Source organism: Chinchilla lanigera, unplaced genomic scaffold (assembly GCF_000276665.1).
Source record: "Chinchilla lanigera isolate Chin_1 unplaced genomic scaffold, ChiLan1.0 scaffold00004, whole genome shotgun sequence".
In the NCBI taxonomy this organism is placed as follows: Eukaryota; Metazoa; Chordata; class Mammalia; order Rodentia; family Chinchillidae; genus Chinchilla; species Chinchilla lanigera.
In genome coordinates this window covers 1,902,034-1,922,448 of record NW_004955405.1, presented here as the reverse complement: position 1 = coordinate 1,922,448, position 20,415 = coordinate 1,902,034, and the positions used below count along the sequence as shown (strand labels likewise).

Here is a 20,415-nt window from a genome sequence, read left to right as displayed (position 1 = left end):
GTAGAAGTACTGCCTCAAGAGCAATGGCTGCAATAAACAGCATCTGAACAGAAAACTTTCACAAACTACAGTTTATAAATCGGCGGATGCTGAGAGAGCCTAGTTGATAGCTAAAAGTTCTTAGAATTGAGTTTACTGCACAGACTGACAAATACTAGCACGTAACAGAAAAAAACTCTCCTAGTCTCCTCAATAGCTAATAAAGTAATTGCAGAGAAAGCTAGTCATCCTTATTGCTCACATGAATATGACACGATGAACTATTTTGATAATTTTAAGTATCTGTACAATAAGTATTCCAGGAACACTTACACATTTACATCTAATGAATGCAGCAAAGATTACAAAATACATAGAAAATCACATGGAGAAATTCACCAATATATTGCTTGAGAAGGCACATTTTTAGTATCTTTATTATTTTCCTAACAAGTAAGCAGGAGTTGTAAGTATAAAGCAAATCCTGCCATTTGAAAGCCCTGCTAAAATACTTAAAAAACTTAGCAGAATAAGCACCTGTTACTAAAATGATTGACATTTTATATTTACACTGAACTGAGACAGAAATGCGTGAGGCCACAAACAACCAGTTTTGAACAGCCAATGAGAACTACCAATAATGTTTAGACCAATAGTAATTAGTAATTTATTATTAGATAGGACTGATAACTTCAAAATTTTTAAGGAAAATATGAACAGAACCTTGCAAATTCAAGACTAATCAGCATCTATTAAACATACAGTGAGTTTAAAACAAATGCTAATGGAAGTAGAAACCCCCTTTACTTAAAATGTTAGTGTACCCTCCCTTTCTTGATGAGGGAAAGGAGAAAAGAAAGAAAGAAGGAAGGGAAAAAAATATATATATGTGTATATTCACAGGATAGCTGGCATAACTGTACTGCTGCTTTCTACTGGTCTGCTGAAAGGAAGAGTCAATGTTTACTTTTTTTTTCTTCTTTTTAATTTTTTGATCAATTTTGCGTGCTTGTATCTGGTAATTTGAACAACTAGTTTGAAGATAACAATATGTAATATAACAACCATTATTGAATTCCTATCATCTTGTTTAAAGAAATTGTGCATTGTTTCTAATTTTTTTATTATTTTTATTCTCTTTAAAATAAAAAAGAAAACGTTAGTGTACTTGTTTCTAATAGAAATTTAGAGGCTCTGTGAATATTCTGAGTGAAGTTCATGTATTAATTGAAAGGAAAAATTATACTTAAAATCAATCGCATTTATAAAAAAACTAAAAGCAACCTATCTTTAAGATCTTAAAGAAAGTATATGAATTTTCTCACTGTCAGAATGAAAGATCTTTACTGTAGAACTTTGCTTACTCCTTTTAAGTTATTTTCAGCAAAATGTTATTTGCAGTATTTCAAGCTATAAAGTATTAACAGACAGTTTATGTGGCATGGTGAAGCATTTATTTACACAATGGAGGCAATCAGAAAAATCTTCTCTGCCTCTTAATATAATCTTGTAATGGGCAAGACTGCTACTTGCGTGTGTATGTTCATCTTCTAACCTGTTTTCATAACACAAGTGACACTGAAGAAATTATTCTTTGGTCTTTCAATAAGCTGAGCCTGCGCAGACAGAGGAAGGTGAAGGATGTTAAATTGGCATTGATTACTTCGGGCCATTTTTCATTTATTTAATAATCTCCTTCAGCTCAAGAACTATTGTGATTACAGGCCCACGATGAGATACTGAATTTATTCTCTAAAAATTCTTGCCAGGCGCAGTACAAATTGGAGCATAGTATATGCTAATGGTTTCAAGGCTCCTGATCAGTGGGCTTCAGGAGATCAGTCATTTATTGTGCAAGTCCCTAAACTTACTCACTATAGTGAATTGTAATAGATTTTATTACGATCATTGCCTTCTATAGGTTATAATTTGTATTTTACGTAAAATGTGTAGCAATAGGTACCTTCCTCCAAATGATATTCATATCCCTGAAATAGGAACCTGAACAACGGGAAAAGATTTGTATCAATTTATGGCTAAAATTGACAGCTCTAGAAAAAGACGAAGGCATATTAAAACCATTGATGACATATTACACTTCTATATTTTTATTTTTCTGATAAATGCTATTTGCAAATTATAAATAAGTAATATATGTATGTTTATACTTTGTGAAAACTAAAATATAAATATATATTTTCTGAAAAGATAGGAACAAAATATAAAGGATAATATACAATTCTTATTCACATGAAAATATTAGATTATTTATAAATAAATAAATTTGAAAAGTATAGAAAATGTCTCATGGTCAAGGGGGAAATTGTACTAAAGATGAATCACATATTTCAAAATAGTTACATAATTCAGCATTCTTAAAATGTTTTAGTTATTTCTAATTTATTCATCTAAAGTATTTTGCCTCTCAGTTTTTCATACCAAAAATGCCCTAAATTTTATTGCTACAGTTACATATATTTATCTTCACGTGTCTATATTCCTATTTAGACATTATTTTGCTTATTCTGATGATTATATCATAGAAGAGATGACTAAGAAACATGAAAAATGCAATCTTTAGAACAGATTGATATTATATGTGAACAACTACACAAATCATAACCACCTTTGAGTAAGGGGACTCCTCAAGGATTCACTAACAAGAAAATATAATCCCTTAACTTTAATTCAGTGTAGAATACGACATTAGAGCACCACTATCACACGTAAAGACACGCTAGGAACAATGAAGATTAGGTGTTTATTTTTTTAACTTTGATTTACAGGTTTAGAAAGTGAAATAACATTAATATAAGAAATTTTGTAGAAATAATATTTTGAGACAAAGATGGGCAAATTCACAAGAAGCTGCTACTAGCTCCGGTGTTAGTACAGATCTGGTAACGCTTTACTTTCCAAATGTACTACTGATTCCTTAGGAAACATTTCTTACAAGTGGTCACTGACAGTACTACATAAAGAGAACAGTGTTGGATAAAGTTCTTGAATTTTATATTTATGTTCAAGTTAGAATTTAGTCTCTCAAATGTTATTTCGAAAAATGGAAAAAGCAATATTTGAATCCAAATGCATGCTTGTTTTTTGCCTTTCCCCTGTGTTGAGAATACATTTTTTAGGGGTTGGGGATATAGTTCAGTGGTACAGAGTGTGCCTAGCAAGTGTGAGGTTGTGAGTTTAGTTGGTGCTACCAAAAAAAAAAAAAAAAAAAAAAAAAAAAGACAGAAAAAATATAGGGCGTTTTTCTAAAGTAAATACTGGATACCCACAAAGATGGAATTCAGTTAACTTACTTGAAACCCAAAAGCTTTGAAGTAGTGGATTCTAGGGTAAGTTCTAATATGTGTGCATGAATGATGCTATGCTGGTATACAATATGATAGGAATTAGGATCTCTTTATTTTTATTGAGAAAGCTCTGACTTGCAGATGTGCAAATACATGGGTTATCATTAATGAAATGTCCACTGAGCTTATATTCTAGGGGCTAATACAACAATGATTGAAAATTTTTAAGCAGAAAAGTATCCTCAGAATAAGATAAATTCTGGATAATTTATGATAAATGCTCTTTGTGTTTTATAGAAAATATTTCAGTTTAAAATAAATATCAACATCATTTAAATAACATATAATACTAGAAGTCAATAAGTTGTGGTCACATATTGATAACCAGAAGACTTACATATCTAGATTAAGTATATTAAAAATGAAAGTGATAGGAAAATTCAAAAGAACCAGACTTTATTCATTTTTCAAATTAAAAAAAGCATATAAACATCTGAAAATAATTTGAGCTGGAGATAAAATCTTTGGTTTATAACCTAAGAGAGATAAGTAGTTTTATATTAAACATATTAATGCCTCGCATGACAACATCAAAAATAACATCTACTTTTATATTATGTAATTTAAGGAGGACATGCCTGCAGATAAACATCCTTTATCCATACAGTATACATTTTCATAAAATTTAATTATATCTCCCTTATCAACAAGGTACTAAAATAATATTAATAAATGTCTTTAGGTAGAAGGAAGGTTCTCACAGAGTTAGATGCAAAACAAAGATAATTCTTTTATTTTTTCGTCAAAGAGAAGTTTAAGTCATGAACTTGGCAAAAAGCAAATTTCATAGCTGGGTTTAAGAAAGTTTTTTGAGCCATACAGTGCTACTAAGATCAATATTGACTTAAAAGATGTTTCACAATCCTATTTTGGCAGCGAGCAAGTATTTCACACTAAGAAAAAATACTAACTTTCAATTAAATTACTTTCTATTGCCTGCACTAAAGCCTAATAGCTAAAATATTATGATGAATTTCTTTGCAGTTATATTTCCTTGTATGTGTCTGCATGTAAAAATAATGTATTTGGCCTTTGTGTTTGCATACACAACTTTATCAATTGTTAATAAATAAATTGGTACTTTCTTAAACTAAGTTGCCCTACTATTCTAATACATATCAACCACTCATCTGCAAATTCATTAACTCAAAATAGTGTATTAGAGATGTTGGTTTAGCTGAGCGTGGTGGTGCATGCCTGTAATCCCAGCATTTGGGAGGCTGAAGCAGGAGGATCCTTGTGAGTTTGAGGCCAGCCTGGTCTACAAAGTGAGCTCAAGGGCAATCTGAACTGCATAGCGAGACCCTGCCTCAAAAAGACGAAAGGAAAAGAAATGTTGGTTTAGAAAAGCTTGATAAGATTGCTATACTAGTTGCTACCTCTCATCTTTTTCAGTTCTGGAAGGTGTTTTGGAATTGTTTCAGAGAAAAACATGAATGGAGCCCCACTAAATCATACTAAGTCAAAGCATGGACACAGAAATGCAGAGGTAAATGCTATAGAGGTCTAAATATTAATAAAAAAGATAAAATGATTTTACATAGCTACTTACATCATAGCCTAGAAGTTCCGTCTGTGTGGATTTATCTACTCTTGAAGCAAAAGCCTTCTGTAAGTGCTGAACTTTTTCCTGAAAAATGAAAAAAAATCATACTATTGGTGAGTAATGGATTTCTAGTTGATTTGTGTATAGTTCACCATTTTCTCTGTGTCTATACTTTGTTCTGTTGGTGTTTTAAAAATCAACTTAAATATTTACAGGTTAATTTTCAGGGTACACTGGCCATCTCTTCTACTGTAAGATTTACTGTCAGGTACACAGTTGAGTGTTAAGAGATCCTGGTTATTTAAATCTAAGACCAAATGCTTGTGCTATGGCTTCTTACTAGCTGTTTTATTGATATGATTTTGCTGATTTAATTTCAGTGCATACATATTTAAAATCCATGGCACTTTCAGTAGCAAAGAGATTCCAGTTAGCTTGGGTTTCTCTTTATTAATTCTCTCCAGGAACCCCTGCACATTAAAGTACCCGTACTTTAAGGAAAGGGCACTAATTTAACATGGTGGAAACTACAGAAGGGAAGTAATATACGAAGGGAATTAAAGATGTTTGATTTCAAATGCAAATATACTAATTCTTGGCCAATTAATATCGTTAAATATGCATTAGTACACATTTACAGTGCATGATGACAGCACTCCTTGGAGGGAATTGGTAAGTGAACATTACACATACCATATCATCTTTTTTGTCCCCCTTCACCACTCCCTTTCTGGGGTTTCCCTTCTTATTACTACATGTGTCACAGAAAATACAATGGGTCATGGATTTAAATATTGCATAATGTGTTTACTTTGTGCCTGCTACCGCTGAGAGTGCCCTTCTCATGGGACCATGTCTCATCTTGGGATTTTTACTCTAGCCATCCAGTTTAAATAAGAAAAATATAGTTAAAAAAGATTTAACTGGGGCTGGGGGTCTAGCTCAGCGGCAAAGCGCCTGCCTGGCAAGCGCAAGGTCGTGAGTTCGGTTCCCGGTACCGGAGAAAAACCAAAAAAAAAAAAAAAAAAAGATTTAACTAACTTGAGAAAGTTTCCATAGAAATTTATGTGATTCTGCAAGATTTTGGTTTTTCTTAATTTGCTTCAAGGGAAAATTTCTTTCATTTACTTTTATGTTAAATGTTTGATAAACACTTTTATAATACCTAAATAGATAAAAAAGCTATGATTTAATTCCTGTCCTCCTAGGATTCACAGTGGTCATCAAGATGCTCATTCTTAAAAATTCCAAATACACAAAGCTCCCCACTCCTAACACCTCTCCATTCCTTTCCCTTCCCCTCATTCTTTCAAATTCTACTAGGGATTTACAAGGTTAGCTGGAGTATTTGACATAGTCTACATGTAATTTACACAAACATAATTTAATTTGCCTTACTGGAACTTTAATTGTCTCCCTGAAATGTGGAAAAGAAATATTTTAGGTACTACTCTTATCTCATACCTTTTAACTTCCCCAGTTATAAAACCTCCAGCCCACCTATACAGACAAAAATGAAAACTGGGTTACATAATTTAAAAAGATGTGATGTGAAGTAAAAACTTGAATTTTAAGGAGTGAAAATGTGGCCGTACTTTCCAAATTTATTTTAAAATGAGAAGGAGCATCCTAAGTTTGCTTAGGCTTGGACCGGACTGGGCTTGGACTGAAAGGCAGGAACAGGTAAAGACAGTAGTGGTGCCTGCATCATAGGAAGGCTGTTTAGAAAAGTTTGGCTGTCTACTTTTGAGACAGACTGGATTGGAACCAGAAGCATCTCAAAAGCACATTTGTTTGTAAATCTGTTTATAAACTTTGCATATATACAGTCAATATGTGAATACAGTGGTGGGAAGCAGCTAGTAAATGCTGCCTGTTATGGTGTGTGTTTGAACGTCCTCCCAAAGCCTCATGCAGTCATGGGGTAGGCTTCTAGAGTTTATGATTGCTCCATTGTCCAATGCTGAGATTATGGATGTCAGTGCTACACCTGCCCTGGGGCGGGTAGTTTGCAGACAATGTAAGGCAGGGAAACAGGCTTCCTTGCTGCTCCTCCCTTTTGCTCTGGTTGCTTTTGCTATCTTCCACTACCATGAACAGTTGCCCTTTGCCATGTGCCACCCTTCTTGGAGCCAGCCAAGTATGGACTGAAACCTCCACAAACTGTGAGCTAAATAAACCTTTCCTTCATTAATTCTGGCTGTCAGGTATATTGTCCCAGCAATGAGAGAAAAGTAACCAAGACACTCCCCTGGGACTTCACCTCCCATTTCCCTTTCAAGAGATTCTGTATTGTGAGGTTGGGATGAGCTGATAAAATCTGGCTCATTGGTCCATACTGTAAGACTTAACTCAAATAAAGATAAAATTACAAACAGCTTCATAACCAACAGTGTAATCAAAGCAAAACAATAACAATTTAAAATACTAAATAAAAATAAATTATTTGGTGAAATAAAAATGAACATTTTTAACAAGCTTCATTGGATTCTTCACAGGCATAAATAACAACACATGTGATGCATTTGGATTGTATACTATGTATGCCATATCTAAACATGGAGAATATAAGTTTCTAATAGTCTTAGGTATAAATAATAAAATTAAATGTTTTATTTAGTGTCATAGAAGGCAGTACATATATAAAAGATTATAATAAATTTCTATAAAATATTATTAGAAGATTAAAAATTAAAATTGTATAGCTTTTAGGAGACAATTCTCCATGAATCTCTTGTAATTATGCAAAATAGATGGTTATTTGTGCATTAAATTTGGTATATGATGAGAATATTATAGATAATCAAACAGAAAATATATCACAAATGTAGGTATTACATCCAGGTGTGGAATTGCATGCCAGTAATCCCAGAACAGGCAGGAGGTCCACAAGTTTAAGGCCAGCCTGAGTTGATTAATGATTTAGCTAATCTTGTCTCAACAACAAATTTGAAATTTATAAAAGGGCTGGTGATGTAACTCAGTAGGAAGGACCTGGGTTCACTTGAGTTTATTTATTTCAAAATAAATTTCTCTGTATTGAAGAAAAAAAGTAACTATTATTAAATGGTAAGATTGCAAGTAAATTTTTATCTGATTATATATATATATATATATATATATGGTATCATATATATATATGGTATCAAAACCAAACATCTTATATTTTTAGTTCCATGGTGATACAATGATTAAATTCTTGAAAAAGTATTGGTTTAGCAGTATTACTAGCAAAATTTTACTACTATGATGTGATTATACTTGTATTCTTTAATTTATTTTTCTGTATATTTTTACAAGGCATATTCTAGAGATTGCTTAGTGAGAAGGTCTTGTAAAGAAAATAAAAGAAAATTTCCATTGTGAAAGACAGAAATGAAAGATAATTAGCTTTGAATATATACAGCATTGTTACTATAGACACAATGAGAGATCTGTATATGTCAGTGGATATGCCGGAAAGGAAGCATTTCAGAGAGTTAAACTGGGCAGGAGGGTGCACGCCTGTAATCCCAGTACTCAGGACGCTGAGGAAGGAGGATTGCCGTGAATTCAAGGCCAGTCTGGACTACATAGTGAGTTCAAGGACAGCCTAGGAAATATAGTGAGATCCTCTCTCAAAAGGGAGAGCAAGTTATATAATTTGGAATACAGAAGCTACTGATGTCTCAGATATGATGATTCACATTGGAACCATGTCCCCATAGTGTCAGATATTTGCAGGAGGAGTTTTGGAAGGTGACTGGATTAAGAGGATGGTATCTCCATCAGTGGATCATTAAATGCTGACTCCAAAGGTGGATGTACTATGAGGATGTGGGTCCTGTCGGAGGAAGTAGGTCACTGGGCATGTACCTTTGAAGGGTGCATCTTTCCTCTGGCTCTTTCTCCCCATCTCTCTGTTTCCTGGCTGTCATAAAGTGAGCATCTTTCTTTCACTGTGCCATCTCACCATGATGTTTCTGCCTTGGAATCAGTGAGTTATGGACTGAAACTCTGATACCATGAGCCAAAGCAACCTTCACCTCCGTTAAGTGGTGGGTGTCAAGGATTTTGTCCCAGGGTGAGAAACTGACCAGTATACCAGTTAAGACCAAAACAATGAATTACTGTCAGCCAATTTAGATAGAAAGTGAATGATGCAGAATCTTTCTTACATAATAATATTTGCAAATAAATAGAAGCCAGAGAGATCACTGCAAAGATGTCTGTACATCCCTATTGTTTCAAAATTGCTTAAAGAAAGGCAATGTAAGGATAAGAGTGAAGATCAAAATGTCATGGCCCCTCTATTCCTCAAAAGACAGAATGTTATGCAAAAGGATTTGAGAATCATCTTAGCTTTCAAATACTATTTTTAAATTAATTATCACAGCATATTTTAAATAAATTATGACAACCCACTTAAATATGCCCTTTGGTTTATATTTAGTCCAAAAGAATCAGAATAAATCAACATAGACAAGAGAAATAGTTGAAATGTATTCTTTACTTTTCTTGACCATAAATTAATTTACCACATGTGGTTTAATGTGGCTTTTTCAGTATTCTCTTATGTAGAAAAAAATTTAATTTCTCCTTCCATCCTCTCTCAGAGGGGCAGTAGGGAATTCAAACCACTCAGCTTCAGGTAGACTGACTTTATAAATAAATGTAAACTCATCACAAAATACCTGTCCATAAATTTCCCTTTCCAGCAGTGACAATATCTATACTTGTGAATAAAACACATTCTCTTGCTATTTTATTAAACATTGATAAAACATGTGTTTAAAATTTTTAATAAAAGGGAAATAGGAGATTATGTAGATAAAATAACTAAAATGGTATGAAATAGATAAATTATTTCTGCTTATTTATTATTGTCTGACCTGCGTCCAGAATATATATTTTGAATGTTTCATAACATTATTAGAATAAAGTATGACTTCTAGTCCTGATTTCCAAATTATTTTGAAATTAAAAGGCTATAATATTTATAAAATAAAAATCTAGTACCATGGATGCATATAAGTCAAAGAAATAATACAACACGTGCTTATAATAAGTACTTAATAGCAGTCACATTTTTTCCTCCTTATTTTATCACAATAATTATTATTACTAATCATAAAAAAATTTAGAATGACTGTTATATGCCAGGAAGAGTACCAAGTAATAAACACACACACACATATGTACCCTCTTTCCCCCAAAACAAGACCTAGGTGGAAAATAATCAGCCTTGAAAATCAGAGACAACAAACACAAGCCCCATCATCCTGGCCCTGCCTTACCTGCAGTCACTGCTCTCATGTGTGGGGCTCCTCTGTAGGGCCTTAAGGCAAGGATAGGCTGACTGGAGCCAGCGTTTGTGATCTCCAGTTTTCAAGGCTAATGATTTTCCACCGAGGTCTTATTTTCGGACAAACACAGTATATTTTACATATCATTTTCCTTGTACTGAAGAACAGGAAACTGACAGTAAGTTGAAATCAGTTGCTAAAGATCACTGAGATAGTAAGTGGATTAGAAGGTGATAATCTTCTGGTACACTTTATGTAAAGACATACAGATTCTTTGGAAATATTTACAAAAAATGTTACAGCCTCCATGTCTCATATGCAAGGGAACAGTGCAGCTGCTATATGCTAGTCATCGAAAGAATAATAAAACTCTATTCTTGATGTTCCTTCTGCCTATATTCTCTTTTACATTCTTCCAAGTTATTCTGCTTTACTATGGAAACAATTTTCAATTGCATATAATTTACCAGTGTATCATCTGTGAAGGCTACAATTCCACAGAGTACTCATTACTGTAAGTATGATCAGTAATGCATTTTGGAGCATGACTTAGGAATAAAATGTAAAGTAAATGAAAGGTTATAACATAAAAATTGGAGACAAAGTGTGAAAAAATAAGTAAAAACTAAATTTTGAAAAGGCATAAAATTTTTTGATAGCAATAATATTATCAGTTTAAGCAGAGTAAGCTAAAAATATTCTGCTTAGGCTGCTAGAATCACTTCAGGATGTGTGTGAGTGGGCATGTGATACACACTGGATATTTATATAATTTGCCTCTGCAGTGTATACTGTGCCAGTAAGAAGACTAGCTCCTTATTTCTTTTTTCTTGTTTTTATTTTGTACTTTTTTGTAAAGATGTCTTCTTTGACTTTTATTAGTACTCTATACGTTTGCAGTATGTAATGATTGCATATACATTGTAGGGGATCAGTACATGTACAAAACACATTTTAGTTTCATTCTTTTCCCCTTCCCTGCGTGCCTCTTTTATTTTCAGCATCAGATTCATTTTTTACCTTATCAGATCTTATAAAGTCAATTTTCCTATATACAGAATGATATGCAGACTGACAGGCCAAAGAACATATAAAAAGTGTAAGACAATTGTACTGCACCAAGGTACACTTTTAGATACATTGACTGCACTGGATTATAATACCTTTTTCTCTTTGCCCCTATTATGTCTTTCATTTAAGGATATATATTATATATTTATACATATATAATATATCTTGAAATTATATATAATATATAAGAATTTATTATATATCTTGAAATAAATATATATCTACATATGTAATAGTTTCATGTAAGAGAAACCATGTGACATTTAAAACATGTGAAACCATGTAATATTTAATCTTGTGTGTCTAAAGTACTTCACTTAACATTTTGGTCTCAAGGTGCATCCATTTGCCTATTAATGACTTAGTTCCTTATTTCTTTGAGAATTTCAAAATTTAAATTTCATCTAAAATATGTATCTATTGAATAAGTCAATAAAAAGTACATACCACTTACATGTGTTATTTTTGCACTTGCCTTTATGCATTGAGAAAGCATAAAAACCATACAGGACATGCAAAGAGGAATAAATGTTAAATGAGAGATAAGAAAAAGCTAGGACAAAGCAAGTAAAAATAGTATTTTAAATGAAGCTTTTAAACATGAAACTGAACCTATGTCTCACTGGTTACAATAACAAACCAAAAGGGATTAAAGACTTAATTTAAGGTCTTAAGCTATGAAAGTGCTGGAACAAAACAGGCAAAGCATACATTGGAGGAAAGATCATCGGTTGAATAAATGCTGCTGGGCACACTGGCTGCCCACATGCAGAAGACTGAACCTAGACCCACAGCTGTCTCCATGTACTACACTGAAATCAAAATGAGTCAAACAGCTAAATATTGGGATGGAAACACTTAACCTGCTGGAAGACACAGGCATAGACAAGGACTTTCTTGGAGAACCCCAGTTGCACAGGAAACAGTTTCAAGAATCAACAAATAGGATCTCATTAAACTAAAAAAGAAAGCAAACATAACAACCAACAGAATGAAAAACAACCTAAAAAAATAAGAAAACGATTTTTCTAGCAATTCCTCAGACAGAAAACTCATGTCCAGAATATATAAAGAACTCAAAAAATCCCCCCCCTCAATAAAAGGCCCAATCAATAAATGGAAATGTATAGACTTTACAGAAGAAGTACAGATGGCTCATAATTACAGGAAGAAATGCTCACCATCATTGGCCATTAGATTCACGTTAACTAAAACAACATTCAGATTCCACCCTACCCCAGAAAGGAGTCCAGCTCTCTTCAATGCTGTGGGGAGAAAGGAACTGCTCTACACTATTGGTGAGAATGTAAACTACTACAACCACTATGGACATCAATGTAGAGACTCCTCAAAAAACTAAACCTAGAAATTCCATTTGGCTCAGCTGTTCCCCTTCTAGGTATTGTCCTGAAAGAGTTAAGACAAAATATTAAAGTGATACATGCATAATCATAGCATGCACTATTTATTATAGCAGCACAATTCATAATAGCAAAATTTTGAGAGGTGACCCTGTGTTCATCCACAAATGAGTGGAGAAAGAAATTGTGGTATTTACACACCATGGAGTACTACTCTGCCATAAAGATAAACTAGAGTCATTTGTAGGAAAATGGGTGCACCTTGAGACTACAATGTTAAACAAAATAAATCAGACACACAAGTTTAAATGTCACATTTTTTTATATGAGAAACCTTAAAAAAGAGCCAAAAAAAATAGATAATCAAGAATAGCAAGGTAGATCATTCTCCCAGGAGGAGGGAAATGATAAGGGATGGAAAAAGAAAGTAGGATGTGTCATGTACATGTATCAGCTGCACAAAAGCAATGTGAATACTATGCTCTGCAAACATACACAACAAGGAAGGAAATTGAGGGATGGGTAGAAGGGGCGAAGGGAAAGGGAAAAAGAAGGTGAAAGAAGATGTGTGATCCAATGTCCCACAAGGAAGGCGGACATTACACACTAAAAACATGCACTAATAAACTAAAACTTAAAACGAAGTGTAGGGAACATGCTTTAGAACATTAAGATGGACAATTATATTTTGGGCAAAACCACCAAAACGCAAGAAACAAAGCCTCTGAGACTGAGCAAAGCACGGGAGGCAAGAATGGGGTTTCACAGATCGAGACTGGAAGCAAGGGGTATGGACAAATGCAGAGCCAACCAGAGGAGAGAGGCTGGAAACCCCCCAGCTACTCGGCACCCCAAGTTCCCCCTGACCCTGCCTCTGGGCTACACACTGTCCCACCAACGCCCCGGGTCACAACGAAGCAGTCCTCAATTTTCCCTTATCCCAGGCTGCTTTAGTTCAAGCCCATAGAGGTGAATTTGAGCCTGAAAATATTCAGCTCAGCCCTCCTGAGAATCACCACGAAGCAGCGCTGGTGTCTGGCTGGTGGAGAGGATACTTCTCAAGTGATGGCTGGGTTCATAATACCGATAGGTTTTCTTGGGGCCCAGGTGACAGAACCTGGAATAGCTACACAGGGCTGCATCCAAGGCGGGGTCTCTTTGCACTCCTAAGTACCTGCACAGAAAGCTACTGAGTTGAAAAAAGAAAAAAGTATTTCGAGCATTTTTTTCCAAGTCATTAGCCAAGTGTATTTGACAAGGTGGGAGAATAGAACATATATCATTCAACAGCTTTTAAAGCCTACTTTGCAAATCTCCATATTCAAAATAATTCATGTTCGTAGCCCATGGCTCACAAATGTGAGCAGCTGCGCTGTTGCTGAAATGTTTTTCAGTGTTTTGGTCAGTGTTATGGTTTGTCTGTGTGTCCCACAAAAGCCTCATGTGGCCATGGGGCAGGCTTTTAGAGTTGATTGATTGTGGGTGTGAGAGCTACACCAGCCCTGAGGTGGATAGTTTGCATATGTAAGGGAGAGGAAAAGGGTGCTTGAGGCCATTCCTCCCCCATTCTGCCCTGGTGTGTGCTTTTTGCTTTTGCTGTGTTATGCCCTAGCTCTCTGCCATGTGCCACTCTGCCTTATAATCTGCCAAGTACAGACTGAAACCTCCACGAACTGTAAGCAAAATAAACCTTTCCTTCCTTAATTTTGGGCATCAGATATTTTGCCCCAGCAATGAGAGAAAAGTAACTAAGACAGTCAGCACACCTCAGGAAAAGCCTTGTGAGGTTTTGAAGTTTCAGGAGCTGGGGTTATAGCTCAGTGGCATAAGCGCCTGCCTGGTAAGTGCAAGGTCCTGAGTTCGATTCCTGGTACCAAAAAAAAAAAAGGTTCAGACAAGGACAAGAAGTTAGAACAGTCATTTTATGTTCATGTTTTAAAAAGTGGTCTAATATGTAAAGACAAACAGAAAGAGGAAATGTCAGGAAATCAAACTGGAAATCATATTTGTTTCTTTTTTTTTTTGGTTTTTGGTTTTTGGTTTTTCTCTGGTACCGGGAACCGAACTCACGACCTTGCGCTTGCCAGGCAGGCGCTTTGCCGCTGAGCTAAATCCCCAGCCCCTATATTTGTTTCTAGTGGACCTTATGATGTCCAGATTAGGAAACTGCATGGCATCTTCCACACCTTACCACTCAGAGAATGGTCCACAGGTGATTTTACAAGAACTAAGGCTTAACTCATCACATGGTATGCTCCAAATTTATAGAAAAGATCACCTATAACAGGTTATCCAAATTAAACATATATCTAGATTTAAGAAGAGTTTGGGTCACTTCATTTAAGAAAGAAATAGACTGATTAAAATGTAGATTGGGAATGTTAATATATAGAGACTGAGATTGTTAGGACTACCTGTACTGAAACACAAGTAGTATATGGAAATTTTTCTTTTGATTTTCTTAAGTGTGAACTGGATGATATTTCCCACTTCATGTCTAACATTATTAGTTTAGTTCCTAGTACATTGCATGGTATATAATTATTTGAAAAGTTTCACTAGTGGTGGATTAAACAAATACTTACTTGACTCAATTATTGCTTACAGCAGTTTGACCCATGCAATCTTGTTTAATGCTCTTATCACCAACATGGGGCTATATAAGAAAGGCCTTATTATAGAGGGACATGACAGAGACAGCTTTGAGTAAGAGCCTTTAGAAGCTCAGCTCATAAATTCTCAGGGTATCACAGTGGGTATTTAGTGATGGATCAAGAAAAGTCTGAGAGAAGTTATACCTAGGAAATACGGAGATTGTTCTGGCTTTGTCCCTCCACATTTGAGACAGCAGTTTATAATATCTCTAGAATTTGTTTCACAATCATGTCTTCCTTATATGTCTACTGCCACTGCCACTGCCCTGTCCCCCGCAGAGGCCTGAACGTGGGAGTGGCACCAGATACATGCTAGGCATGTATAGACCAACACTAACCTTTACTGCATGAGCCTCTGCAGTGGACTGAAAGCTTCCCAGCAAAATTTATGTCCCTCTGGAACTGTGAATGTGACGGTGTTTGGAGATGGTTTTTGTGATGCATTCAAGTTAAATGAGACTAAATTCAATTAGGATGGGCCACAAATCCAATCAATATGCCTGGGTTCTTTATCAGAAAAGAGACCTTTACACACAGTGATGTGGACACACAAGAGAAAAGGCCAAATGAGGACAAGACAGAAATGGATTCTAGAGTGGAACTTGTACAAGCCAAGGATCTTTAAAAATCACCAGAAGCCACTGGAAAGTGGAAGGGGCCAGGAAGGATCTTTCTTGAAATCTTGCAGGGACACATGGTCTAACCATCACCTTTATGGTACAGAGAATATACTGGAAGCTCACTGAGCTGCTCATGCAGCTCAGTGTTTAGGTTTGGATTGCACTGTGTTCCAGTTCATTTGTCTGGATGTTTTATTGTGCAATTAGTTCTTGGGTTAGTCAGCTTTCTGTCACTGTGACACAATACAGGATGTTTTATTTTGTCTCATAGTTTTAGAGGCTTTAGTCCATGGTTGGTTGAGTCTATAACTTTGGGTCTGTGGTGAGGCAGTTGATCAGGGCAAGAAGCATATCGTGGAACAAAGTTGCCCATCTTGTGGGGCTTGGAAGGAAAGACTGAGAGAGGAAATTCTTGGGTCCAAAAGTCCATTTAAGGGCAAGTGCTCAATGACTTAACTTCCTTCCGCCAGCCTCCACTTCCTCAAGGTTCCACCAGTCTCAAAATCACGAGTGCTGGCTGCCATCCTTCAGCACATGTGTCGTTGAAAGCATTTAAGATCAGAACCATCCAATTCTGAATTTAGAAGGGCAAAAAAGGATGTGTGTTGCTCCCATTTAGCCTCAGGACACATACATACACACACACACTCACTCCCACATACTGAATCGATTGGAGGTAATGGAGTATCAGTATAGTCACTGGGAAGATGTAGGGGAGTTATAACAGTGTTGATCAATACAACAGCCATAAATCCTTAATTCAACCTAGAAAGTTGTCCTCTAAGAAACCTTTATCACCACGTACAGAAACCTGTCTGCAATGACATCTTGAAAATATGGTAAAGATTCCCCCAGCATTTTCTTGCTGGATATTTTTATTGAAGAAGATCAGGATATAATACTGGATATACACTTTATTGCTATAGTTCAAAAGTTAACTCTCTGATTTAAGAAGAATCATTTTAGGATATTTTATTTCATGGTATTGATTTAATTTCAAAGTGTATAAAATATTTGCACAATAAACTGTGAAGTGACACAAAATTCTTTCAGGCCATCATTCATTAACAGTAGCATGCTGATGACAGCTTCCCAGAAACACCGTCACAGAAGAGACAGGGAGGTAGCTAAACCCCTCCAGCACCAGCACCGCATTACAGGCTGACAATCAGCAACAAAACAGTGGACGCCATGGGTCAAAGTTCCCCAGACAAGCTGTACACACGGACCCAACTTTGCCGGTAAATTCAAGGCATTCTAAATGCCACTAAATGCATTCTCTTTCCATTTCCCTTCAGCATATTCAGAAGCAAACATGAAAATACAAAATAAAATAAAAGCAGATATGCGTATCTGAAGAACAAAATCGACTATGGCAGACTTGGAGGAATTGCTCAGAATTCCTAGACGAATTATTAGTGCTTTGAATATTTATTCATCTTTTAAGTGGAAATGATAGGGAAATACACTTACAGTAGATTTCACCCATTCTTACAAATATTTAATGAGTGTCCTCAATTGTTAATTCACCCATCAGTAATTATAGTACACTTAACTATGAAAAGTAAACTGCGTTTACTCCTTGTGTTGAGTTAGAAATAAAATAAAATTTTATTTTTTTATACATGTTGGGTTATTTTGTGCATAGTTCTTCAATTTACGATGGCCACAATAAATCCACTGTAAGGTGAAAATATCAAGAAACTGGATTTCATACACCTAACCTGATGAACAACCCAGCTTGGACACACGGCACACCGCATAGGATGGGCTGTTCATCCTGGGACTGCCAGGCTGGAACAGCGATGGCTCCCTGGTACTGCTAGCATCTCCAGAGATTATCACACCGCAAGTCCGTAGTCCAGGAAAAGTTCCACTGTGGAAGGAGAATGACTGTTTGGAGAAGGTGTTATGGGGAAGGGGGAGTAGGAAGGGTTGAAGACAGAAGGGGATAAAAATGATCAGAAGGGATAAGTCTGTATCATCAACTCCCCCGAGTGAATGTAATTATTATGCATTGCAAAACAGAGTAATAAATAAAATAAACATCCTAAAATATAAAAAATTACAAATTTTCATAAATAATATAAAGTTAAGTAAGGAGAGAGAATAATATGAGATTATATTAGAGAGAGGGATTGCAAAAGTTCATGCTGGTGAGCCAGGGATTTGGGGAAGAGTTTTGGTATTTGCTTTTTTTGTTTTGTTTTGTTTGCTTTGACTTGTTTTCTTTGAGAAATTGTAAAGTGTATGGGACAGCTGGAACACAGCAAGAAGACTGTCACCACATTGTTAGACTCTGCTAAGCACTGAGTATATTACTTCAGTGAAAGTCACAGAAATGTTTTAAATAAAATTCCATTATATTTGTTCAATATCATTCTGGCTGCTTTATTTAGAAGAAAATAAAAATAACGAAGATATGGGGAGGAGGGAACTAGGAGGTGAACAAAGTAGTCTAGAGGAAATTCTTGCAAAATGGGTAGAGCTCTGAATGTTTTCTGATCTCAAAATAAGGGCTAGATTTAATAATGAGCGGTTAATTGGGGGGATGGGGTAAGGGAAAGAAAAAAATAAAAATGAGTCTTCAGTTTCTGTTTGGAGCAACCAGAACTCTGGTTGGAGGTGGCATTTCTGGCACTGAAAATACCACTGGAGAGCAGGTTCAGTTAGAGACAGGAGTGCGTGGAGATGAAGTGAAAGGACAAACTGGGAGATTAAATGAATGACAGCTGCATTAAAAAATGGGACAAGCACGAGACATGCAAGCAGGTATATGATAATATACTTTGTATGAGAGAGTTAAGTACTAGTAATTTAGGCTAAGAACACAAACTACATTTACGAACCCCATCATTTTTCAGGCTATGGACATACTTCTTTTCCACCCAGGAGTCCCATTTGCTCCCTTTGCGTACACAAACTTTCCCGGGAATCTCGCCTTCCTCCAGCTGGGTCCCACAGCAACCTTCAGAAGGCCAGGAGACGTGACTGGGTTGCCCTGACTCCCTGATTTGGAGAAAACAAAACCTCATCCTAAGCTGAAAGATAACATTTTTCTGGCGATTTTGGTTCCAAGAACCAAAAAATAAGTTAATCCTTTCTGTGTAACACGTAGTAAAGTATGGGAGAAAGTAATGATCATGTTTATGTCCATGTACGTCAGAGAGATTATTACGGTCTGTAGAGAGGAGAGGACAAAAGCAATGATGCACACTGCGAGTGAAAGCTAGCAGCCTTTAGCTTGTCAGTCACACTTGTTGCAGGAGCTCAGCCTCAGTCTTGTGCTTGATTTAAAGAGTCACTTCAGTCGTCCTTTAGTGAATTACTGTTCCAGTGTTTAGTGTTTGATCGTCTTTCAAAACTGCCAAAGATTTAAAATACAAAAGTCATACAATAACTATGTGTGTATCTACATGTTGACTAGTTACATACTGACTACACTTCTTTCTTCTATGTTCAGTAGGTGTACCTACACAGTATTCAGATCTTTCTCCTATTATGTTTTACATAGTTGCACTTCAAATAATAGTGGTAGTGACTATTTTTAAAGCTGGACAATATATTATAGAAATATAGTTATCTATCATAGATGAAATGTTTTCAAATATCCCATATAGGCATATAAAAGTACATAAAAAGTTAAAATGATCTCCTCCCATGCTACTCCCATTTATAGATTTGGCTACTCTTTACTGTTTCAATTTTTATTAACTTTTGAGATTACACTTTTAAATATAATTTCTTGATTCATCACATTTAGACACAATTGAAACCTAACAAAAAGTTTGAGAAATTAGTAGTTTCTTTATCCCCCCCTTTTCTTTGTTTGATCTTTCCATGCTTTTGACTACGTAATTATGAATAACACTGTTTTAAATTATAATAGTCATTAATATTTTAGGTTGTCTAGTTAAAACTCTACTTCTGGACATGTCATATTTACACAGTATCTAGTAATCCATTATGAAATCTGTCACAGCTCTTCCTCACTCCCTTTTTATTTGTTATATTAACATTTATCACATTTGATACAATTCCATTATTCGATACTTTTAATGTCTTCCATCCTTTGTTTATCATTAAGTACATACAGTAAAGTTAAAATGTTATAATTCTTGAGAGGAGAAGTAGTGTAATTTGTCCCAAGAATAAAATGGTATTCAATTGATTAATACTTTGAGTAAACAGAAAATCTTTTAAGATTCTATTTTAATGCAAGTCCTATAGCTCACTGTCCTTTCCTTACATGTGAACTTATAATGCATGTATAGTAATGAATTTTTCTTAAATTATATTAGTTGTGAAATGTTGAAAACATTTATATTAGTTTATGAAACACAATGAATCTTCTTGTGCATATCTCTATTTTTATTTTCAGTTATGCTTTAGATGAATTGTAGGAGTCAAATTAATAAAAGAACATTTGGCAAATATTTTTATTTCTCCTCCTACATATTACTAAATTGGATTCCAAAACACTGTAAACAGCAAAGGTCCAACTCCAATAAATATGTGTATGAATTTTTCAACA

The 20,415-nt window shown here is 35.2% G+C and overlaps 1 protein-coding gene across 3 annotated transcripts in view; it reads right to left on the bottom strand.

The window, feature by feature from the left end:
* Ccser1 (coiled-coil serine-rich protein 1) overlaps window positions 1-20,415 on the bottom strand; it is a 1,107,714-nt gene that overhangs the window by 541,081 nt on the left and 546,218 nt on the right. For all 3 annotated transcript variants that reach the window (XM_005374255.2, XM_005374256.2, XM_005374257.2), the window contains exon 9: window positions 4,897-4,974. In XM_005374255.2, coding sequence (XP_005374312.1) covers window positions 4,897-4,974 — 78 coding nt within the window. The remainder of the gene's footprint in view (window positions 1-4,896; window positions 4,975-20,415) is intronic.